Here is a 17,990-nt window from a genome sequence, read left to right on the forward strand (position 1 = left end):
TTCTTTTCATTTAATGGTCAGCATTTCTGCTTTTTAAAAGTTTCAGTCAGCATTCTTGCTTGGCTTATGGTGGAACGTCTTATATCCCCCCCCCCCACACACACCTGCTGTTTTTTTTAGTTGTTGTACTATCTGTACGTATACATCACCCTTTTCTTTCATTTGAATTTCCATGCCCCCAACATTGTGTGCTTTGCCTCAGTTCAGTTCTATTATGAACCACATAAAAAGTGTTTTGGTATTCGACCTTATGATGCACTGGTATAACTGGTTGTATTATGTTTTTGTCTGAATTGCCCAGAATGGTAGTTGTTGCCCCCCCCCCCCCCTCCCCGACCCCCGCTTCTCCATCCTCTTTCTTCATACTGAATACTTGTGTTAATTTGTAAAACATATGTTTATCATCGTGCAATTTTCCCATGCATTTGGTTGAGAATACATTTTCCAAGGTATTATTTCTTGGTGAAAATGATGTTCTTTTCTCTCTCTCTCTCTCTCTCTCTCTCTCTCTCTCTCTCTCTCTCTGTCTCTCTGTGTGCTGAAAATAAACCACAGGAAATTGTTGATACACTTGTTGATGATTTTTCCCTGTTATCGCCATCCATTCAACGCGTGTGGTGAGCTGTGGCACAAACTTCTTTGTGCCCTCCGGAAAGAATTCTCCTGCCAGCTGTTTTCCCCAATTCAGAACCTCTTTCTGCACCGACTCGTAGGTTGAAAATTTAATGTCACTCATATGGTCCTTCAGGGAGGTGTAAAGATGATAATTTGAAGGCACCAAGGCCGGCCAGTGTGGCCGAGCGGTTCTGGGTGCTACAGTCTGGAAACGTGCGACCACTACGGTCACAGGTTTGAATCCAGCCTTGGACATGGATGTGTGTGATGTCCTTAGGTTAGTTAGATTTAAGAAGTTCTAAGTTCTAGGGGACTGATGACCTCAGATGTTAAGTCCCATAGAGCTCATAGCCATTTGAACCATTTGAAGGCACCAATTCTGAGGAATATGGGGAGTAGTTAAAGAATGCCTTGGTGGCGAAGGCTTTGAGAGGATGGGCATTGTGCAACAATCACATTCTTCACATCAGCATTCCCCTCCTTTTGTTTTGAATGCTCCTTTTGAGATTTTTTAGGGTCTCACAATATTGTTTTGCATTGATGCTCTCTCCCTGCGGCAGAAATTCAACCAAAACGATTTTATTTCGGTCCCAAAACACTGTGGCCAAAATATTGGTTTTGAATTTTTTGGCAGATTTGGGACTGGTATGATGCCACTGTGATGACTACCTTTCGTCTCGAGCATGTAATAAACCACCCGTGTTTCGTCTTCAGTCACAACAGAGCTCAGAAAATCCTCACCTTCCAATTCAAGTTGCTTGAAAAATTTGCGAGTGCTATAGACCTTATTTTTCTTGTGCTGCTCTGTAATCTGTTTTGGGACCCAACTTACGCAGTTTCCATTATTCCAGCATTTCTGTGAGTATCTTGTATAAGAGAGTTCTAGAGAGTTGTGGAAACATCGCAGAAATTTCAGCCACTGTCAATGGGCAGTCTTCATGAATAGATTCTTTGACTTTTTGCACGAACTCATCAGTAAGAATAGAAGATCTTCCACCCTTCTGTTCATTGTGAACAGCTACTGAGATCTTCGACAATGTGCAACTGCGCAACAAAGAACTGCCAACAAAACAAAATGAGCAGGGTCTAATTAACCCTACCACAACCTCACCAGGTTAATTTTGTAATTGTGTCAGTGCTATAGCCTGTAATTGAAATTAAGAGACAGGCAGATATTATCTCTGGACAGTGTTGGTAGAAAGAACAAATAATGTTTGTATAAAACTCTTTACTGTTTTCTTATTAGTGATGGACTGTTTGCACAGATTTAGTCAGTGTGTTTTATTTCAAAAGATTCCTTATCGTTTTCCTTTTTCCTTTTCTTCTTTTTTCTTTCTGCTGCTTCTCATCTCTTAAGTTAATTCTTGTTCCATACAAACACATGTTGTCATTTTCACCATAGATTAGTTTTATATTGGTTGATCGAAATGAAGAACTAACTACAATTTGTCCATTCTAAATTTCAAGCTGAAAATGTGCCACACTGAACTTATATTTTCAGTGATATCATAGTTTGCTATACCCACATTTTGAGCAGTTCATGTTCTGTTTTAGGCATTATTTTTAATTAATTTTTTGGGTAGTTACACAGGTTTGAATATTGATATATGAATTCATGCAGTAATTTAACTTGTGCTTTATTTATTCAAGCATTTTGATGTATTACTGTTTCAAGTCATGTGCACTCATTATTTAGAACATCTCGTAGATTACATGAAAAATTGATAAGCTGTCAACATGTTATGTGAATGGCATGGTCTATATCTCTCATGTTCTTTCAAATGCAGTTCTTCATATTCAGAAGTAATATTTTGGATACAGCAAATATCATTTCCACCAAAAACATGTTGTCTTTCAGTGTGTCCTGAACTTGGCATAATAAGCAATCAGTCTTAACAATGTGCAGGTTTCACCAAATCCACTATCCTCCGCACCTTGTTAACTGCATTTTAGACTCTTGCTTAATAATCTTACGTATCTTAACAAAAATACTCAATTTTTAAAAACATAACTGCACAGTTAAAAACAATCTACTCACCAAGTTGCAGCAGCAGAAAACACATATAAAGGTGTTGAAATTTGCAAGCTCTTGGGGCCAGTGGCTCCTACTTCTGGTGGAAGGGTGGAAGAGGAAGGAGAAAGTATGCAGGAAAAGGACTGGTGAGGGTTAGGAACTGGGTGTAGCTTGGAAAAGTCGCCAACATACAAGACAGAGATTACTGACAAAACATTATGCTCAAGTCTATAAGAACTGAAAGCTAAGTGCATTTTGTATGATAGAGGGGAGGGGGGGGGGGTAGGGCAGGGAAAAAATAGACAGGTCAGAAAATAAAGGATATAGAAAACCAAAAGGGAAAGAAATAAATGTAAATTAAGGCAGGTGGATGGCGAGAATCAAGGACGTGTCATAATGCCAGTTCCCACATGCAGGGGTCTGAGAAACTGGTATCTGGGGGAAGATTTCATACGGCATATATGTTGAAACAGGCTCTGACATTACTACTATTATTTTGCAGAGCATCCTCTTCGACAGGGTGTTGTACAACATGCCCTTTGTGTTAAAACATGTCCTTGGTTCTTGCCGTCCACCAGGCCTTAATTTTTGTTAATTTCTGCAGTCTGAGCATTTCTTCTCAGTATCTGTTCCTTTCTTCACTTCCTTTTAGTTTAATGTACCTTTTATTTTCTGATCTGTCTGTTTTTCCCTACTCCTTACCTCTTCCACATATAATGTGCTTAGCTTTTCACACTCATTAACTCTTACTTGATGTTTGGTCAGTAATCTCTGTCTTGCGTATTACCCTGTCTTCCACTTTTGAACTCTCAGGTTTTCAAATCTCATCCGGTGCAGTCCCCAGAAATTAGTCTTTCTTTCTCATCCTGTTCAGCACATCACCCCTGAACCAGGGTTTTGGGTGACTTTTCCAAACTCTACCCATTTCCTAAAACTCACCAGTCCTTTTTATTTGCCCCTCTTCCTTCCCAGACAACCCTTGTGCCTGAAGAAGCAGCCAGTGACTCCAAAAGCTTGCAAATTTTAGTACTTTTATACGCGTGTTCTCATGCCGCCGGTTGGTGAGTAAATTTTTTTATCTGTTGCCATATATCTTGCAACTAACTGCAAATGACCTGATCTGTACCATTATTGTACACACCAGTTAACTGCATTCTCCATGTGAGCTATGGGCACCTGTTATACCCAGAAATGAGGAATAGCCTCCCCAATACTTTCCCACTCCCTCAAATCAAAATTCACTGCTGTCACAACATTTCTGATGCCTCTAGCTTTCCCTGTATGACATATTCAAGTGCAACCTAGAAATCATCAGTTTTTTAAAAAAGTCTCAATTAAACATTGACAAGTTAAGTTTTGCTATAAGAACTTTTATTGTTAAGTTACAGACATGAAGATAACTATGAAGAACAAAAATGTTCCTTAGATTATGGGGCCCTGTGTATATCCTCCCTCAGTTTCTAGATGGTTTACCACTTCTGATTTTCAGCTGAATCAGCTAAGACATTGGTTGCATACATAAAAAAAGCAATCGTTATGAGGTAATGCCCAATAGGTATGCAACACACCTAATGTACGCTAATGCGGTACAACCTTAACTGACCAAAGCCCTTAGGAAAACTTCTGTAGTCTACAAAACTTCTTGGCAGATTAAAACTGTGTGCCAGACTGTGACCTGAACTCGGGACCTTTGCCTTTCTCGGGCAAGTGCTCTACCGACTGAGCTACCCAAGCACGACTCGCGACCCGTCCTCACAGATTTAATTCGGCCAGTACCTCGTTTCCTACCTTTCAAACTTCACAGAAGCTCTCCTGCAAACCTTGCAGAACTAGCACTCCTGGAAGAAAGGATACTGCGGAGATTTGGCTTTACCACAGCCAGGGGGGATGTTTCCAGAATGAAGCAATTTTAATCTGCGAGGAAGTTTCATATCAGCGCACACTCCTTTGCAGAGTGAAAATTTCATTCTGGAAACATCCACCAGGCTGTGGCAAAACCAAGTCCCTACAGTATCCTCTCTTCCAGGAGTGCTGGTACTGAAAAGTTCGCAGGAGAGCTTCTCTGAAGTTTGGAAGGTAGGAGATGGGATACTAGTGGAATTAAAGCTGCGAGGATGAGTCGTGAGTCATGTTTGGGTAGCTCAGTCGGTAGAGCACTTGCCCGCGAAAGGTAAAGGTCCCGAGTTTGATTCTCGGTCCTGCACACAGTTTTAATCTACCAGGAAGTTTCATATCAGCACACACTCCACTGCGGAGTGAAAATTTCATTCTGGAAATACTGTAGTCTACGCTTCCTTACGATACTCTGTGGTAGCCTACATTAGCTTTACAACTCTGTTAGCCCACTTTTACAAAAAAAGTATTTTCTGCAGGCTTCTTAAAATCATTTTCATTAGAAAGACAACATTCCAAACCATCTGAAAAAGTTGGTTTGGTTGTGCAATGCAGTGTGCAACAACAAAGTAAAAGCACCATGAAGAAACACCCATGTTCCACCTGTACTCAAATTAAGTCTATCATAATTAATTATGCTTTGCAGTTGTTTAATACACTGTGGGGAAGGCAATATAAAAATTTCTGATGAATGGGAAACCTCGAGTCGGAAGAAGTGGAAAATGTACCAAAAAAAGGAGGACATTTTTGTTGTGACCCTTCATGACACATTTGAGGTAGTTTTTCTGCTGTAATAACTACGGAATCAAACTAATTATAAACTTCAAAATTTAACTATCCATTACCAAGGTACTGGAGGTCATGGTAGCAAAATTGTTGCAGAATACCTGGAACACACATTCGTTGCAGAATACCTGGAACACACATTCTATTAACTGCCTTCAAGTTTTACATCACTGTCACATTGCGTTAATTTTGGTCAAGTTCATAGCAGTCTGCCGGACATTTTTTGGAAAAGGATTCATGTTAATGAGAATTTTGATACTGTTTTCTACTTTGTGATGCTATTCATGTGCAAGTTTACTTCCAATCTGAAGTATAGCAAATTTCTGTCCAAAAAGTTTGCAGTTTACATGGGACATGAAATTTTTTATAAATGTGTTGCTTTAGTCTCTGTTGGCTTAACCACTGCTGGTTTCTTTTAAAGTGAGAAAAACCAGCATCCCCATCACCACAGGGGCCAGGCCCAAAGCTATGCAATAGCAGCCACAGGTAGGTTTCTTTACCAAATGATCCCAAGCCTGATATGGTTCTGTTTCTGCAGGGTTCCAGTCTTGATGGTACATTTTAAGTGCCCCAGGCCAAAGCTAGAAGAGATTTCTTTAAGATCTTAACCTTATCTTTACTCAAAGATACTTGAATTTTTTAGAGGTTTGATTAAATTTGTGTTGAATATTGCAAGAAAAACCATACTGACAACAAGATGATACCTCTGATGGTGCTGCAGTAAGTGCAACAGTGTGCTGTTCTGGAACCCAACATTTGTCATTCTGTGATGGCCAATACAAATGAATTTGCTGGACCATGCAGGTGCATAAAACCTGTTAGTGTCCTTCTACTCAGAGGTAAAGACATTTCCAATCCACCACTCTTTTTCATAAATGCATGCTGCATATTGTCCTGGCTCAAAGGCTGATGTTAATATACCTCCTTCATTATTTTCACTAATTTTGACCAAAAAAGGTGATGCATTATTTCAAAACTCTACTGATCTGCAGTATTGTTTAATCAGTTGGCAGAAAATTGTGATTTTCTCTAGTTCCTGCCAGAGTATGCCATGTTTGAAACTCTCTTCTTGTGAGTTTTTATTTTGTTCAATTTCTTCTATGCCGATGGAAGCAAATTTAATGCTCTCAGTGCAGGAACCAAGTACGTTTATAGGTGCAAGAATCTGCCTATTGACTGGCGGTTGCAAGCTTGCTCTTGCTGCTAATTACATTGTTCTAGCCCCAGTTCCATCACAGGATGATTTTTCATGACATGTAGCAAAAAAATTCCGTTGTACCATATTTCCAGTCCTTTTTATGATAGCAAACTTTGAGAAATTTTTTGAAAGTTTTGTTTTGTATGCTGGAGCAATCACTGAAATAATGGATGTGGTAAATCTGAGCAAACTGTATTTTACTTATTTGATCAGATCCTTGACAAAAGCCTGGGCAACAATTGTGTCATGTCACAGACAGTCACTAGCTACACAAAAACTGATAGATTGGGGAAATAAATGACAAATGGATGGAGAGTTGCTTGAATATTTCCCAGTAAAATCCTTGCACTGCGTCCTGAATGATAAATGAATAATTTTTTGCAAAATCCATTAGGATTATGTCTTCCCTTAGGCCAGATTTAAGGGCTGTAATATGCAAACATGGATGTTTGGTGCTGTAATGATGGTATGACAGACTCCAAATTTTTGTTCCTACTTCTTCAATAAGTCACTCACTGCCATTTACTTTGTGTCCAGAGTGTCCTGTTTGATATCGATCTATTAATTATATGCAATAATTTCCTGTGGATCATGCTGTATGGTGTAGCTAACAACTGCATATGTGTAGTTTCAGGTTCAGTACAATTGTCTCAACAATCTAGCATGCATTCTTTAAATTCCATACTGCAAACTGCCATGCTGAGAAGCTCAAGCAATTATCTAAATTGTAAGGGGTGATTAAACAGTTTCCATGTGAGGGCACTGCTTCAGCATATATGCAATGTTGCACAACTCTGATGTGGGTATACAAGCACCAACATGCAGACAAGGAATTAGTGTGGCATGCTTATCTTTGCAACTGGCGTGAAGTAAATGTGGAAATGTTAACGATGGTGACATTATTACCAAATGTGTCTGAACAGGACCAATCTGTTGCTATTCTTTTTCTGGGCTGCTGAATGACAAAACACAAGTGGACATCCGCTGGAGAATAAAGACTGTGCATGAGCCAGCGTATATGTTGAAAACCACAATTTGGAATTGTATGCCAATTTCCATGATTCAGCACAAGATGCTGATCGCTCTGGGAGGCCAGCCTTTTTTAAGGCCTTGAAAGGTCGACGATTCCTGTCAGAAGAGGATGTGCCACAGGCTGTTACAGACTGCTTCATGCAGCAGTTCATGGTGTTTTACCAAATGGGTACCTTCAACCTGGTGCATTAGTGGAGTGATTGCCTCAACGCCAAGACGATTTCCTTTGATTGGTGTGCTGATTCTGGACTGTATGGTCTTTGAACAGAAACTTTTTGATAACCCCTTATATTATGGTGTGGAAAAAAAGAAAATACTGTCTTCGATATTGGGTTCTTGATGTTCTTTGATTTTAAAAAAAAATAATTATTTTGTAGAGCTCAACACTTTAAACAAAAAGAAAAAAGTTATTTTTTGCCTTCTTTTTTTTAAGTTCACTTCCTGTCCATTAGAACTTCTGATTTTACTTTCTCCTGATACTACTAAACAATTGTAAAATATAATAAAATATGTAAGATTTAATTCATTTGCTACTGTTACAAAAAAGATCTAGTGTTTTAGTACTTTAGAACATGACCTTTCTAATGAAAACAGTGTAAAAGTATTTGGAGAAACTGTTTTTACAATAAAGTGGGCTGAAAATACCCATTAGTTTCTTTTTACAATAATTTTCAACTTTTTCTAGTGGCTGTTTTTTTCCTCAGCCAAATTTGCTTAAAATTGTCTGAATGAGAATTGTTTATTAAATCTTTATTATTGCTCATAAGAGAACACAAAAAATTGTACAAGGCAGCCTAGTTTTGTTTCTTTCAAGAAAATATTGCTGGAGATATTTTGTCTCAAAGTTGCTGAAAACTCAGGGGTGCAGTGATGAAAGCTGCATTACAGGGCCAAACACATGACTATTATCTCGGCAAGTATTACATTGATGAATGTAAAACTTCACCAATGTTCATTGGGAACATGTGCAAATGTTCACACAAAATTTCATCAAATTCTACTATGGTCATGCGGGAACCTTCCCCAAAATTAGACCACTTGACATGGAATGGTCCACTAATGGTGCAGCTGGCTGCAGGTGACTGGAAACTATGTGGCCAGCGACTTGGGAAGAGATAAGTTTGCAGGCATGAAATCAGCAAGAGCATTAGAGGCTGTGCTCGAAACTCTGTCTGGGCATTCCGAATGTGTCTTGCAGCTGGATGGTGCTGGGCACACTCTTGTATCACCACTAGTGTGGGATTCTTTGCCAAACTAAGCTGGTTTCCTCTGTACCTACTGACTAGATTCCCTTGAGTCCTTATGTCTGTGGATTACTTTATAAAAACTGTCTCAATATCCAGGTGCCCGGTATAGCACCTTGGTGTTGTGAAAGTCACAAATGAGGTCTTCCTTTATTTTATCATCTGCTATTGCTGATTTCTCTGTTTGTCCCAGTCATATGTGCCTGGTGTCATCTCACAGAGTTTCAAGATATCCGCTGCATTCGATTAATGTATACATGGCCACATTCACAAGACATGCTGTATATTCCAGGCACATTCAGTTTTAGTGAGTCTTTCACAGAGCCAAGGTGCTCTTTTGTCATAGGCACTGGTTGGAAGGTAGTTTTTATGTTGGATTTTTCAAGCACACCTTGATCTTTACTGAGAGTGTTCCCAAGTAAGGAAGTAAAGTGTCTCTCTTGTCTTCTTTCTCCTCTTCCCAGTTGGCCGCATATTTTCTCTTCTTGAGTGCCTACTAATCATTATTTCATTGTCTCAGGCATTGTAATTCAGCTGGGAGGCTTTCTTTATTGAACATGAAATGTGCCCTATGTATCAGGATGGTTTGCAATTCCTGCTATTGTGTTGGATGGTGGCAGCTCATTGCAAGCAGCTACAAGTCTGCGTGTGTCTTCTTCCTATATCATGGATGTACTGCCAAAGAAGAAGGCAGGTGGTACATGCCATGCGCTGTCCGATGCATCTGGAATGCCCTTACAGAGATTAGAGAACAATTTCGTGCACACTTGCTGTTCCCACCACTGCAGCTTCACTCCCCTCACCATGTGCCCTCTGAATGGACAGTACCAAGCTGTCTGCAACCATTTAGAGGGGGTTACTGCTTGTATAAATATTATGACATCTGCAGTGCCAGAACGTGTTGATTATGATACACTTCGAAACCAAGTAGTATTTTAAGACTGCCAACTGTCTGGAAATCCAAGAGGTTTCCGTCAGGAGTATTACACCAGGAAAGTGTACGTTCATAGCAACACAGGTATTAACATGTGTAATTATGATATTTGGACTCTCTTGTTAGTATGAGATGTAGTGAAATAGTGTTCATGGAAACCTGACCTACAGCTCTTCAGCTAATGGTAGTTCAAGATTCCTGTAGATTTTACAAGAAGTTTGGTCATGACATTTCTTTCCTATAATTATATCATCTGTGAAAAATCTCAGAAAGTTGGTAATGAATTCTATCATTGGCGTATGTGGTCTTTATTGACTCAGTCAAGACTGCACTCATTTTCAGAATTTGTCAACAATCACTTATTTGTGTTCTTCCAAATTGTACAGATATGACTTTCTGCTTATGTTGTAAATGGAGTCTAACACTAAAACTAATACAGTTAAATTTAACTTTAACCATCAACTGCCAGATTTTATTCATCTACATGAATTATGCTGTGAATATTTGAAAATTTGTATTATTTTTGCACTTTTGTGTTTTCAGCTGGTAATTTTATATTGATCTCCTTTTCTAATTTTAATTTATTGGGGATGAGCTAAAAATGCAGTTTAGAAGTTGTCAAACTTTGCTGATAAAAGTGTGAAATAAGCAGCAGACTAACAAGCATTTCTTTTTAGGACACTCTATTTAGCTTGTGATGGAGGCAAACTGGCTTCTGCTGCTTCCACAGCTACATACAAAGGCAGCCAAGAGCTTCTGAAGTCTGCTAATTTGTTGTTCAGCACACTTGAGCCATGTTACATTTGGGTCTACTTGGGTACCCTTTTTGATAAAGCTTGTGGTGCTCAAGCAACTGTTGATACAGCAAAGATCTCACAACCTGTGGATTTGAAAGTTAACGATGAAGTGAAATCTGTTGGTCAAGGACAACCAAATCTCCTAGAGGTAGAGTATGTTTGAGTGTATGTACCTGAATAGTGGGTTGTAACTTTGGAATTGGGTTGTAATTGTGCCATTGCTGTATGTGTACTGTCTACTTGTAGAAATTGAGCATATGTTTGAAATTTGTAGACATTGAAACATTGTAGCATTTAGCATTAACATGTAATATGAACATAAAGAAGATCACTGAGCCTTACAGATAACCACTGAGCTAGCTATATCACTGGTAGTCAGTGCCACATTGAGCTAGGTAAGGTAAAGCTTTCATCAATCCAAAGGTTGGTTTGAATGCTGAAGCACTTTACTAGGCATGGTCCTATTGGAAATAGTATTCCTTACCTTCCTCCAAATTTTAAACTGACCTACCTGTACCAACCATTTAACACAGTCCCCAAACCAACATGCAACTTGGCATTTTCCATATTAACCAACCTTGGTGGGCGTGAAATAATGATAAGTGGCAGATAAAAATCCTAAAGTTGGCCAGTGTTTGAACCTCATACCTATGGACCCATTGTCAGTCACAAATCTACTGAGGCACACCTACTTCAAGATAAATAAATAAAAACAACAAGATACCTGACAGAGTAAATGAAACAGATTTCTCAAAAGGGTATAATAAGCTATTACAGTAGTTCACAGTGAATGATGCTGTATTATAGCGATATTTTGTACTTCTGAATATTGTAATATGACACGTGAGTTACAAAACACCCTAAGATAAGCAGTAACCTCTCTTGCAGATATCAAGTACCATCCCATGACGAGCAATCAAAAAATGTCAGGGATACTGACAAGTAATGCTCATTTCTTGACTTATACACATATAACCTGAGCAGTTTGGTCCCATAGGGACTTACTTCTTGACTTATAGAGAGAGGAATGCTTTGGAACACCACATATTACGAATGGGTAGTGAAGAAGGAATAGAACAACAGAGAGGAATAAGAAGAGACATACTGCTTTTGTCATGGATAGTAAATTCCTATGAAAACTGCAAAAATGTATATTTTTGATAACCCTATATTTGTCAAGGAATAATTCATCATACCAGTACATTAATTCCTCTGTAGTGTAGCTTCAGTGTCACTGTTGTTATGTATCTGAACAACATTTACAGTCCCATTATTAATATTGCCTCAGTGGTGACAAAACCCTTAGTAACAGGTGTGGTTGTCATTGTCAACCCTACAAAAATATTCAGCATGATATGAAATAGATCACAAGTTAATTCAGCCTCAAGTGGGTATCTATCCAAAACATAGGCAGTCAATACAGACACATGGGCTAAGCAATAACAAATAAGTGCTTAAGTGCTCAATATGGCTTGTAACAAGCACATTTGCAGCAGCCTAAAAGTTAAGTAAGGTCGTATGTACGAGGGTTATTCCAAAAGTAAGGTCCGATTGATTGCCAAATTGAAACCACAGTGAACATCAGAAATGTTTTACTTATAACAGTTAGCTACACCTTTCAGCTACTTCTCTACGTAGTCGCCGTTCTGACTTAGACTTTTGTCATAGCGTTGTACCAACTTTTCAATAGCCTCATCATAGAAGGCAGCCGCCAGTGCTTTCCGCCAATTCTCCACGCTGGCCTACACCTCGTTGTCTGTGTCAAAATGTTGTCTTCAAAGACAGCGGTTCATGTGACCAGAGATGAAACTCAGGGGGCGACAATTGCGGACTGTATTGTGGGTAATCTAACATTTCCATTTGAAAACTATGCAGGAGCATCTTCATTGCCCCTGCAGAATGCGGCTGAGAATTGTCGTGAAGACGAAACAGCACGACAGTTATGTAATGTTGGCTGCATAGCTTCAGGCGAAATTTCTCACCAGGCCCTCGTACTTGGCGGCAGACACTATTTTCTAGACATCTTTACGCACTCACTGCGAGCTCAGAAATGAGAAGAGCGACGTGATGCTAACTGGGGTTATACTAGAGACACTACCCAACACATCTGTGCAAAGCTTTATCGGATTTTCATAGTCGTTTCCATTTCGCGACCGATCGGACCTTACTTTTGGAATAACCCTCGTAAATAAGGCAAGTGGCAAGATCCAGTTCATTGCCATATACTGGGAAGTACAACACCATCATGAAGGAAGTATGTGTACAAACCACTAGTGAGAACAACACTGCAACACAGTCAAATGTGTGTGTTCTTAAGCACACATACATGTTGTATGTCTGCTTCTGCAAAACAGCTTGTATTAATCACAAACATTTACAATTAAAGCACAGAAACTGTTTTGTTGTCTTGCTTGTGGATGCCAAGGAGTTGGTGGTTCTATGACGGGGAGCAATATAATAAGGTATATGTGTAGTGTTTGATAAACCTCTTTTACTTATCGTGAATTCCACTAGCAAAATCCAGACCACAGAAATTGCTTTGTCACCCTGCTTCTGAATACCAAGGAATTGGTGGATTCTGTGCAGAGAGCAAAGTAATCCCATTGGCCATACTGTAACTAAGCGCCTTGTTAGAGGTTGCTTCCTATCGGCTGAAGGCTGTACTACTTTCCTACTTGATGTCATGAGCAAGAGTGGCTGAGCTCACGCTAGAGACTTGTTGCAAGCCACGGAGCGGCACTAGTCTCGACTTGCGGGTCCAGCGATACTAGTATGGACCGCGGTCGATAACTGCAACTCCTAACAAGTGTGGTATTAAATGTTGATACCACACAGATAAAGTCCTTGAGCCAGGCTGAGTTGGCATATATTCAGCAATAATAGGGGCTGAGTGTCAAGGCACAACGATTAGGCTCGACAGTCATAACTAACTGAACTGACAGATGCAACATGCAGTGTTCTTTAAGTCGGATCTGTGGCAGCACTGGCTGTGTTGGCTGAGAAGACTGTGTCTTGCAGCCGGCCACATATTGCTGGTACAGTCACATGGTTGCTTCCAGCATGTAAACATGCACATGTGGTTTCAGTACTGAATGATTCCACAAAAACTAATAGCATCTGACTCTTCTGGAAATACACAGAACAAAAGATTTCTGACTTCATGGTTGAAACAGTACTCTGAATCATTGTTGAATAACTCACACGTCATTTCTGAAGGACACTGTTTGTAGGTTTGGTTGGGAAATGCTGAGATGCAGATTGCGCTCTCTGTGCTCCCATATGTCGTCAGTTAATTCACTGAAAAGACAGCAGTCAATTAAATGATGAACAAAGATAGTCCCATATTAAGTATATATGTAAATCAGTGAGCTAGCCAATATTGTCAGAAGATAACAATGAAGCTCAAACCACAGTCCAGGAATAAACCAATTACCGCAGGGTCGTCATCAGTTGTCAGAATGGGCATTGGCTCGTTGACAAGTGACAGGGCAGTCTGCAGCCACCCTTAAATGTATTGCAATTGTTTTGTTTTGACCAGGTGGCAGCAGATGTTTCTTTTGCGCCACACTTACCGGACTCTGTGGATGTATTCATAATTATATCGTTTGATCCATTGGTATGTCAGGTGGGATTACAATGGTATTTTCAGAACATTATAATATGGCTAAGGAAATGCTCAACAATTTCAGTAGTAGGTGCAAAATGAAAAATCATGCTTGCTTAGAAGCAGCGTACTATCAGAGTTACAAGAATTAGTTCCTTTTCCAAAAGCTTGTGCTTGTGTGTGTGGTGCCAGTTGGGTCTGTCAGTAGATCGGGTTTCACTAGGCATGGCCTGCACCTCAAGAGGTATGGAAAGGGGAGGCTGGCAAAGTGTATAGGTGACAGTGTAGTTGGTAGTGGTGGAATCACTCATGGAAAATTTCCTGTATTAATTGGTGTTAGAGTTGCACCCTTCTTTTTTAATTGGAGTCAGCTGATAGGTATACCTGCTTAAAGGAAGTCCCTCTATCTAAGGGCTCACCTTCAGAGGATGTAATGTTTCCAAGTAGAGAAGGAATTAGTATATTTCATCAAAATATAAGAGGTATTAGAGATAATGTTAGTGAACTGCTTATAGATGTTGGCTTGAAATTATTGGTATGTCAGAGCACCGCTTAAATAATTTGACAATTCAGAGGCTTCCTTTACCAGGATACAGATTAGCTGCCTGTTTTTCAAGGAGTTCCTTTCGGGGTGAGGTAGTGGCTATGTACGTAAAAAAACAGTATTGCATTGAATCCATAGGCGTATCACAGCACTGCACTAAACAGGTATTTGAATGTTGTGCAGGGGCAGGTGAATTTAGTGAAACTAAACTTCTAACGGTTGTTGTTTGTAGGTGCCCTAATTCTGACTTCAGAGTGTTTCTGCTCAAGCTAGAGAGGGTTCTTAATTCACTTTTTAGAAAGTACCAGAAATTAGTTATATGTGGTGACTTCAATATTAATTTTGTATATGATGGTGCAAGAAAAAGGATGTTGGTAGATCCCCTAAATTCATATGATCTGATGCAGGCTGTGTTTTTTTTTTCCAAATAGGGTGCAGGGGAACAGTAGCACAGCCATAGACAATATTTATATTCATTCTTCATTACTAGATGGGCATTCTGTTACTAAAAGGGTGAATGGCTTGTCAGACCATGATTCACAAGTTTTAACACTAGAAGTTTTTTGTACTCAAACAGATGTCACATGTAATTACAAGTTAATGCAACAGCAATAGAGAGTTTTTTAAACCATGTCAAGGAACAAGAGTGGCACGATGTTTATAGTGCCAATAACATAGATGATAAATATAATGCTTTCCTTAACACATTTCTCATGCTCTTTGAGAGTTGATTTCCATTAGAATGTTCTAAACGGGGTACTAGCAGTAATAGGCAGCTCGGGTGGCTGACTAGTGGGATAAGGATATCATGTAGAACAAAGAGGGAATTATATCAGAATGTTAGAAGTAGTCACATTCAAGCTACAGTAGCCCATTACAAATAGTATTGTAAGGTGCTTAAAAATGTCATTAGGAAGGCAAAGAGTATGTGGTATGCAAATAGAATAGCTAATTTGCAGGATAAAATTAAAACCATGTGGTCAGTTGTGGAGAAAGTGCCTCGTCAGCAGCACAAGGTCGACTATATAACGTCAATTCATAGTAAAAATATTTCTGTTACTGATAAATCAGATATATGTACAGTATTTAACAATCATTTTCTCAGTGTTGTTGGTGAATTAAGCAAAAATTCAGTTTCTACAGGGAATCATATAACTCTCTTGGCAGATGCCTTTTCAAGATTAATGGCTGAAATAGTCCTCTGTGATACAGACAAGGGGGAGATTGAGTCAATAATTAAATCATTGAAGACTAAGGACTCTCATGGTTATGATGGAGTGCCTAGCAGAATATTAAAGTACTGTGCTGCACAAGTTAGCCTTGTACTTAGCCATATTTGTAATTTTCCTTTTAGGAATGGTCAGTTTCCTGTACGATTAAAGTACTCAGTAATAAAGCTGCTTTACAAAAAGGGATAAAGGGATAATGTAGACAATTTTAGACCTATTTCTATGCCATCAGTGTTTCCTAAAATTATTGAAAAAGCTGTATATATAAGGACAGTTGATTATTTTATATCCCACAATTTGCTATCAAATGTACAGTTGGCCTTTTAGAAGTCGTTTAATAACTGAAAATGCTATATTCTCTTTTCTCTATGAGGTACTGGGTGGGTTAAATAAAAGGTTTCGAATGCTAGGCATGTTTTTGGTTTCACTAAGGGGTTTGATTGTGTTTATCACAAAATATTGCTCCTGAAGTTGGACCATTATGAAATATGGGGAGTAGCTCCCAATTGGTTCACTTCTTACTTTAGCCACAGACAGCAGAAGTTCCTTATTCACAATGTTGAGAATGGCTGTGATGGTGGGGTCTGAGTGGGGCACGGTCAAGTGAGGGATGCCCCAGTGATCAGTGTTCGGTGCACTCCTGTTCCTTATTTATATAAATGATATGCCCTCTAGTATTATGGGTAACTCTAAAATATTTCTGTTTGCTGATGACATTAGCTTGGTAGTAAAGGATGTTGTGTGCAACATTGACTAGGTTTCAAATAGTGCAGTTCATGACCAAAGTTCATGGCTTGTAGAAAATAAACTTGTTGTGTCTAGACAAGACAGCCTAGACACAATGAGAGGAAGCCGAAAGGCACGCGCTTAAACTCACGCAGGCTGGCGTGAGGTCTGAAACAGGATACGTAATGAATGCTATAAAGAAAAGTACGTAGCTTCTGGAATACTTAACTTTAATCCATAATTGTAGAACATCGCTCTTGATGATACATGCTTCATAATATTAATTAGCAATTGAATACGGCACCTTGCTAGGTCATAGCAAATGTAGCTGAAGGCTATGCTAACTATCGTCTGGGCAAATGAGAGCGTATTTGTCAGTGAACCATGGCTAGCAACGTCGGCTGTACAACTGGGGCGAGTGCTAGTATGTCTCTCTAGACCTGCCGTGTGGTGGCGCTTGGTCTGCTATCACTGACAGTGGCGACACGCGGGTCCGGCGTATACTAATGGACCGCGGCCGATTTAAAGGCTACCACCTAGCAAGTGTGGTGTCTGCCGGTGACACCACAAAACTAATGCTAAATAACAGTAAGACTCAGTCTTTATGGTTTGTAACACACAATTCAACAAAACCTGACATTTTAATTTCACAGAACAAGCATATAATTAGTGAAACTGAACAGTTCAAATTTCTAGGTGTTCAGATAGATAGTAAACTGTAGTGGAAAGCCCATGTTCAGGATCTTGTTCAAAGACTTAATGCTGCCATTTTTACTATTCGAACGGTATCTGAAGTGAGTGATCGTACGACACGAAAATTAGTCTACTTTGCTTATTTTAATTCGCTTATGTCATATGGTATTATATTTTGGGGTAACTCTTATAAAAGGATATTTTTGGCTCAGAAACAGGCAGTTTGGGCAATAAGTGGTGTAAGTTCACGAACCTCTTCTTGACCCCTGTTCACGAATCTGGGTATTTCGACATTGGCCCCTCAGTATATCTATTCCTTACTGTCATTTCTTGTTAACAATATTAGCTTATTCCCAAGAATAAGCAGCTTTCACTCAGTTAATACTCGCAGAAATAAAACCTGCATTTGGATTGGACTTCCTTAACTCTTGTGCAGAAAGGTGTGCAATATACTGCTGCATCCATTTTCAATAAGCTACAATTTGAGTTCAAAAATCTTAGCAGTAAGCCATGTGCCTTCAAATCGAAACTGAAGAGTTCCCTCATGGGTCATTCCTTCTATTCTGTCGAGGAGTTCCTTGAAAAATTAAGCTGATTCTTGTTGTATTGTGGATTGCATTTACTTAAACTTATAGATTGACTTTTTTTGGGTTCATAAACATTTAATTTTAATTTGTTATT

General features: G+C 39.3%; 1 protein-coding gene across 1 annotated transcript in view; it reads left to right on the forward strand.

Annotated features, from left to right (window-relative positions):
* Window positions 1–17,990, forward strand: part of LOC124803706 (protein dopey-1 homolog) — a 370,000-nt gene that overhangs the window by 60,346 nt on the left and 291,664 nt on the right. The window contains exon 10 of the mRNA XM_047264693.1: window positions 10,394–10,661. Within this exon, the coding sequence (XP_047120649.1) occupies window positions 10,394–10,661 (268 nt within the window). The remainder of the gene's footprint in view (window positions 1–10,393; window positions 10,662–17,990) is intronic.

The sequence above is a fragment of the Schistocerca piceifrons genome, chromosome 1 (assembly GCF_021461385.2).
Source record: "Schistocerca piceifrons isolate TAMUIC-IGC-003096 chromosome 1, iqSchPice1.1, whole genome shotgun sequence".
NCBI lineage: Eukaryota > Metazoa > Arthropoda > Insecta > Orthoptera > Acrididae > Schistocerca > Schistocerca piceifrons.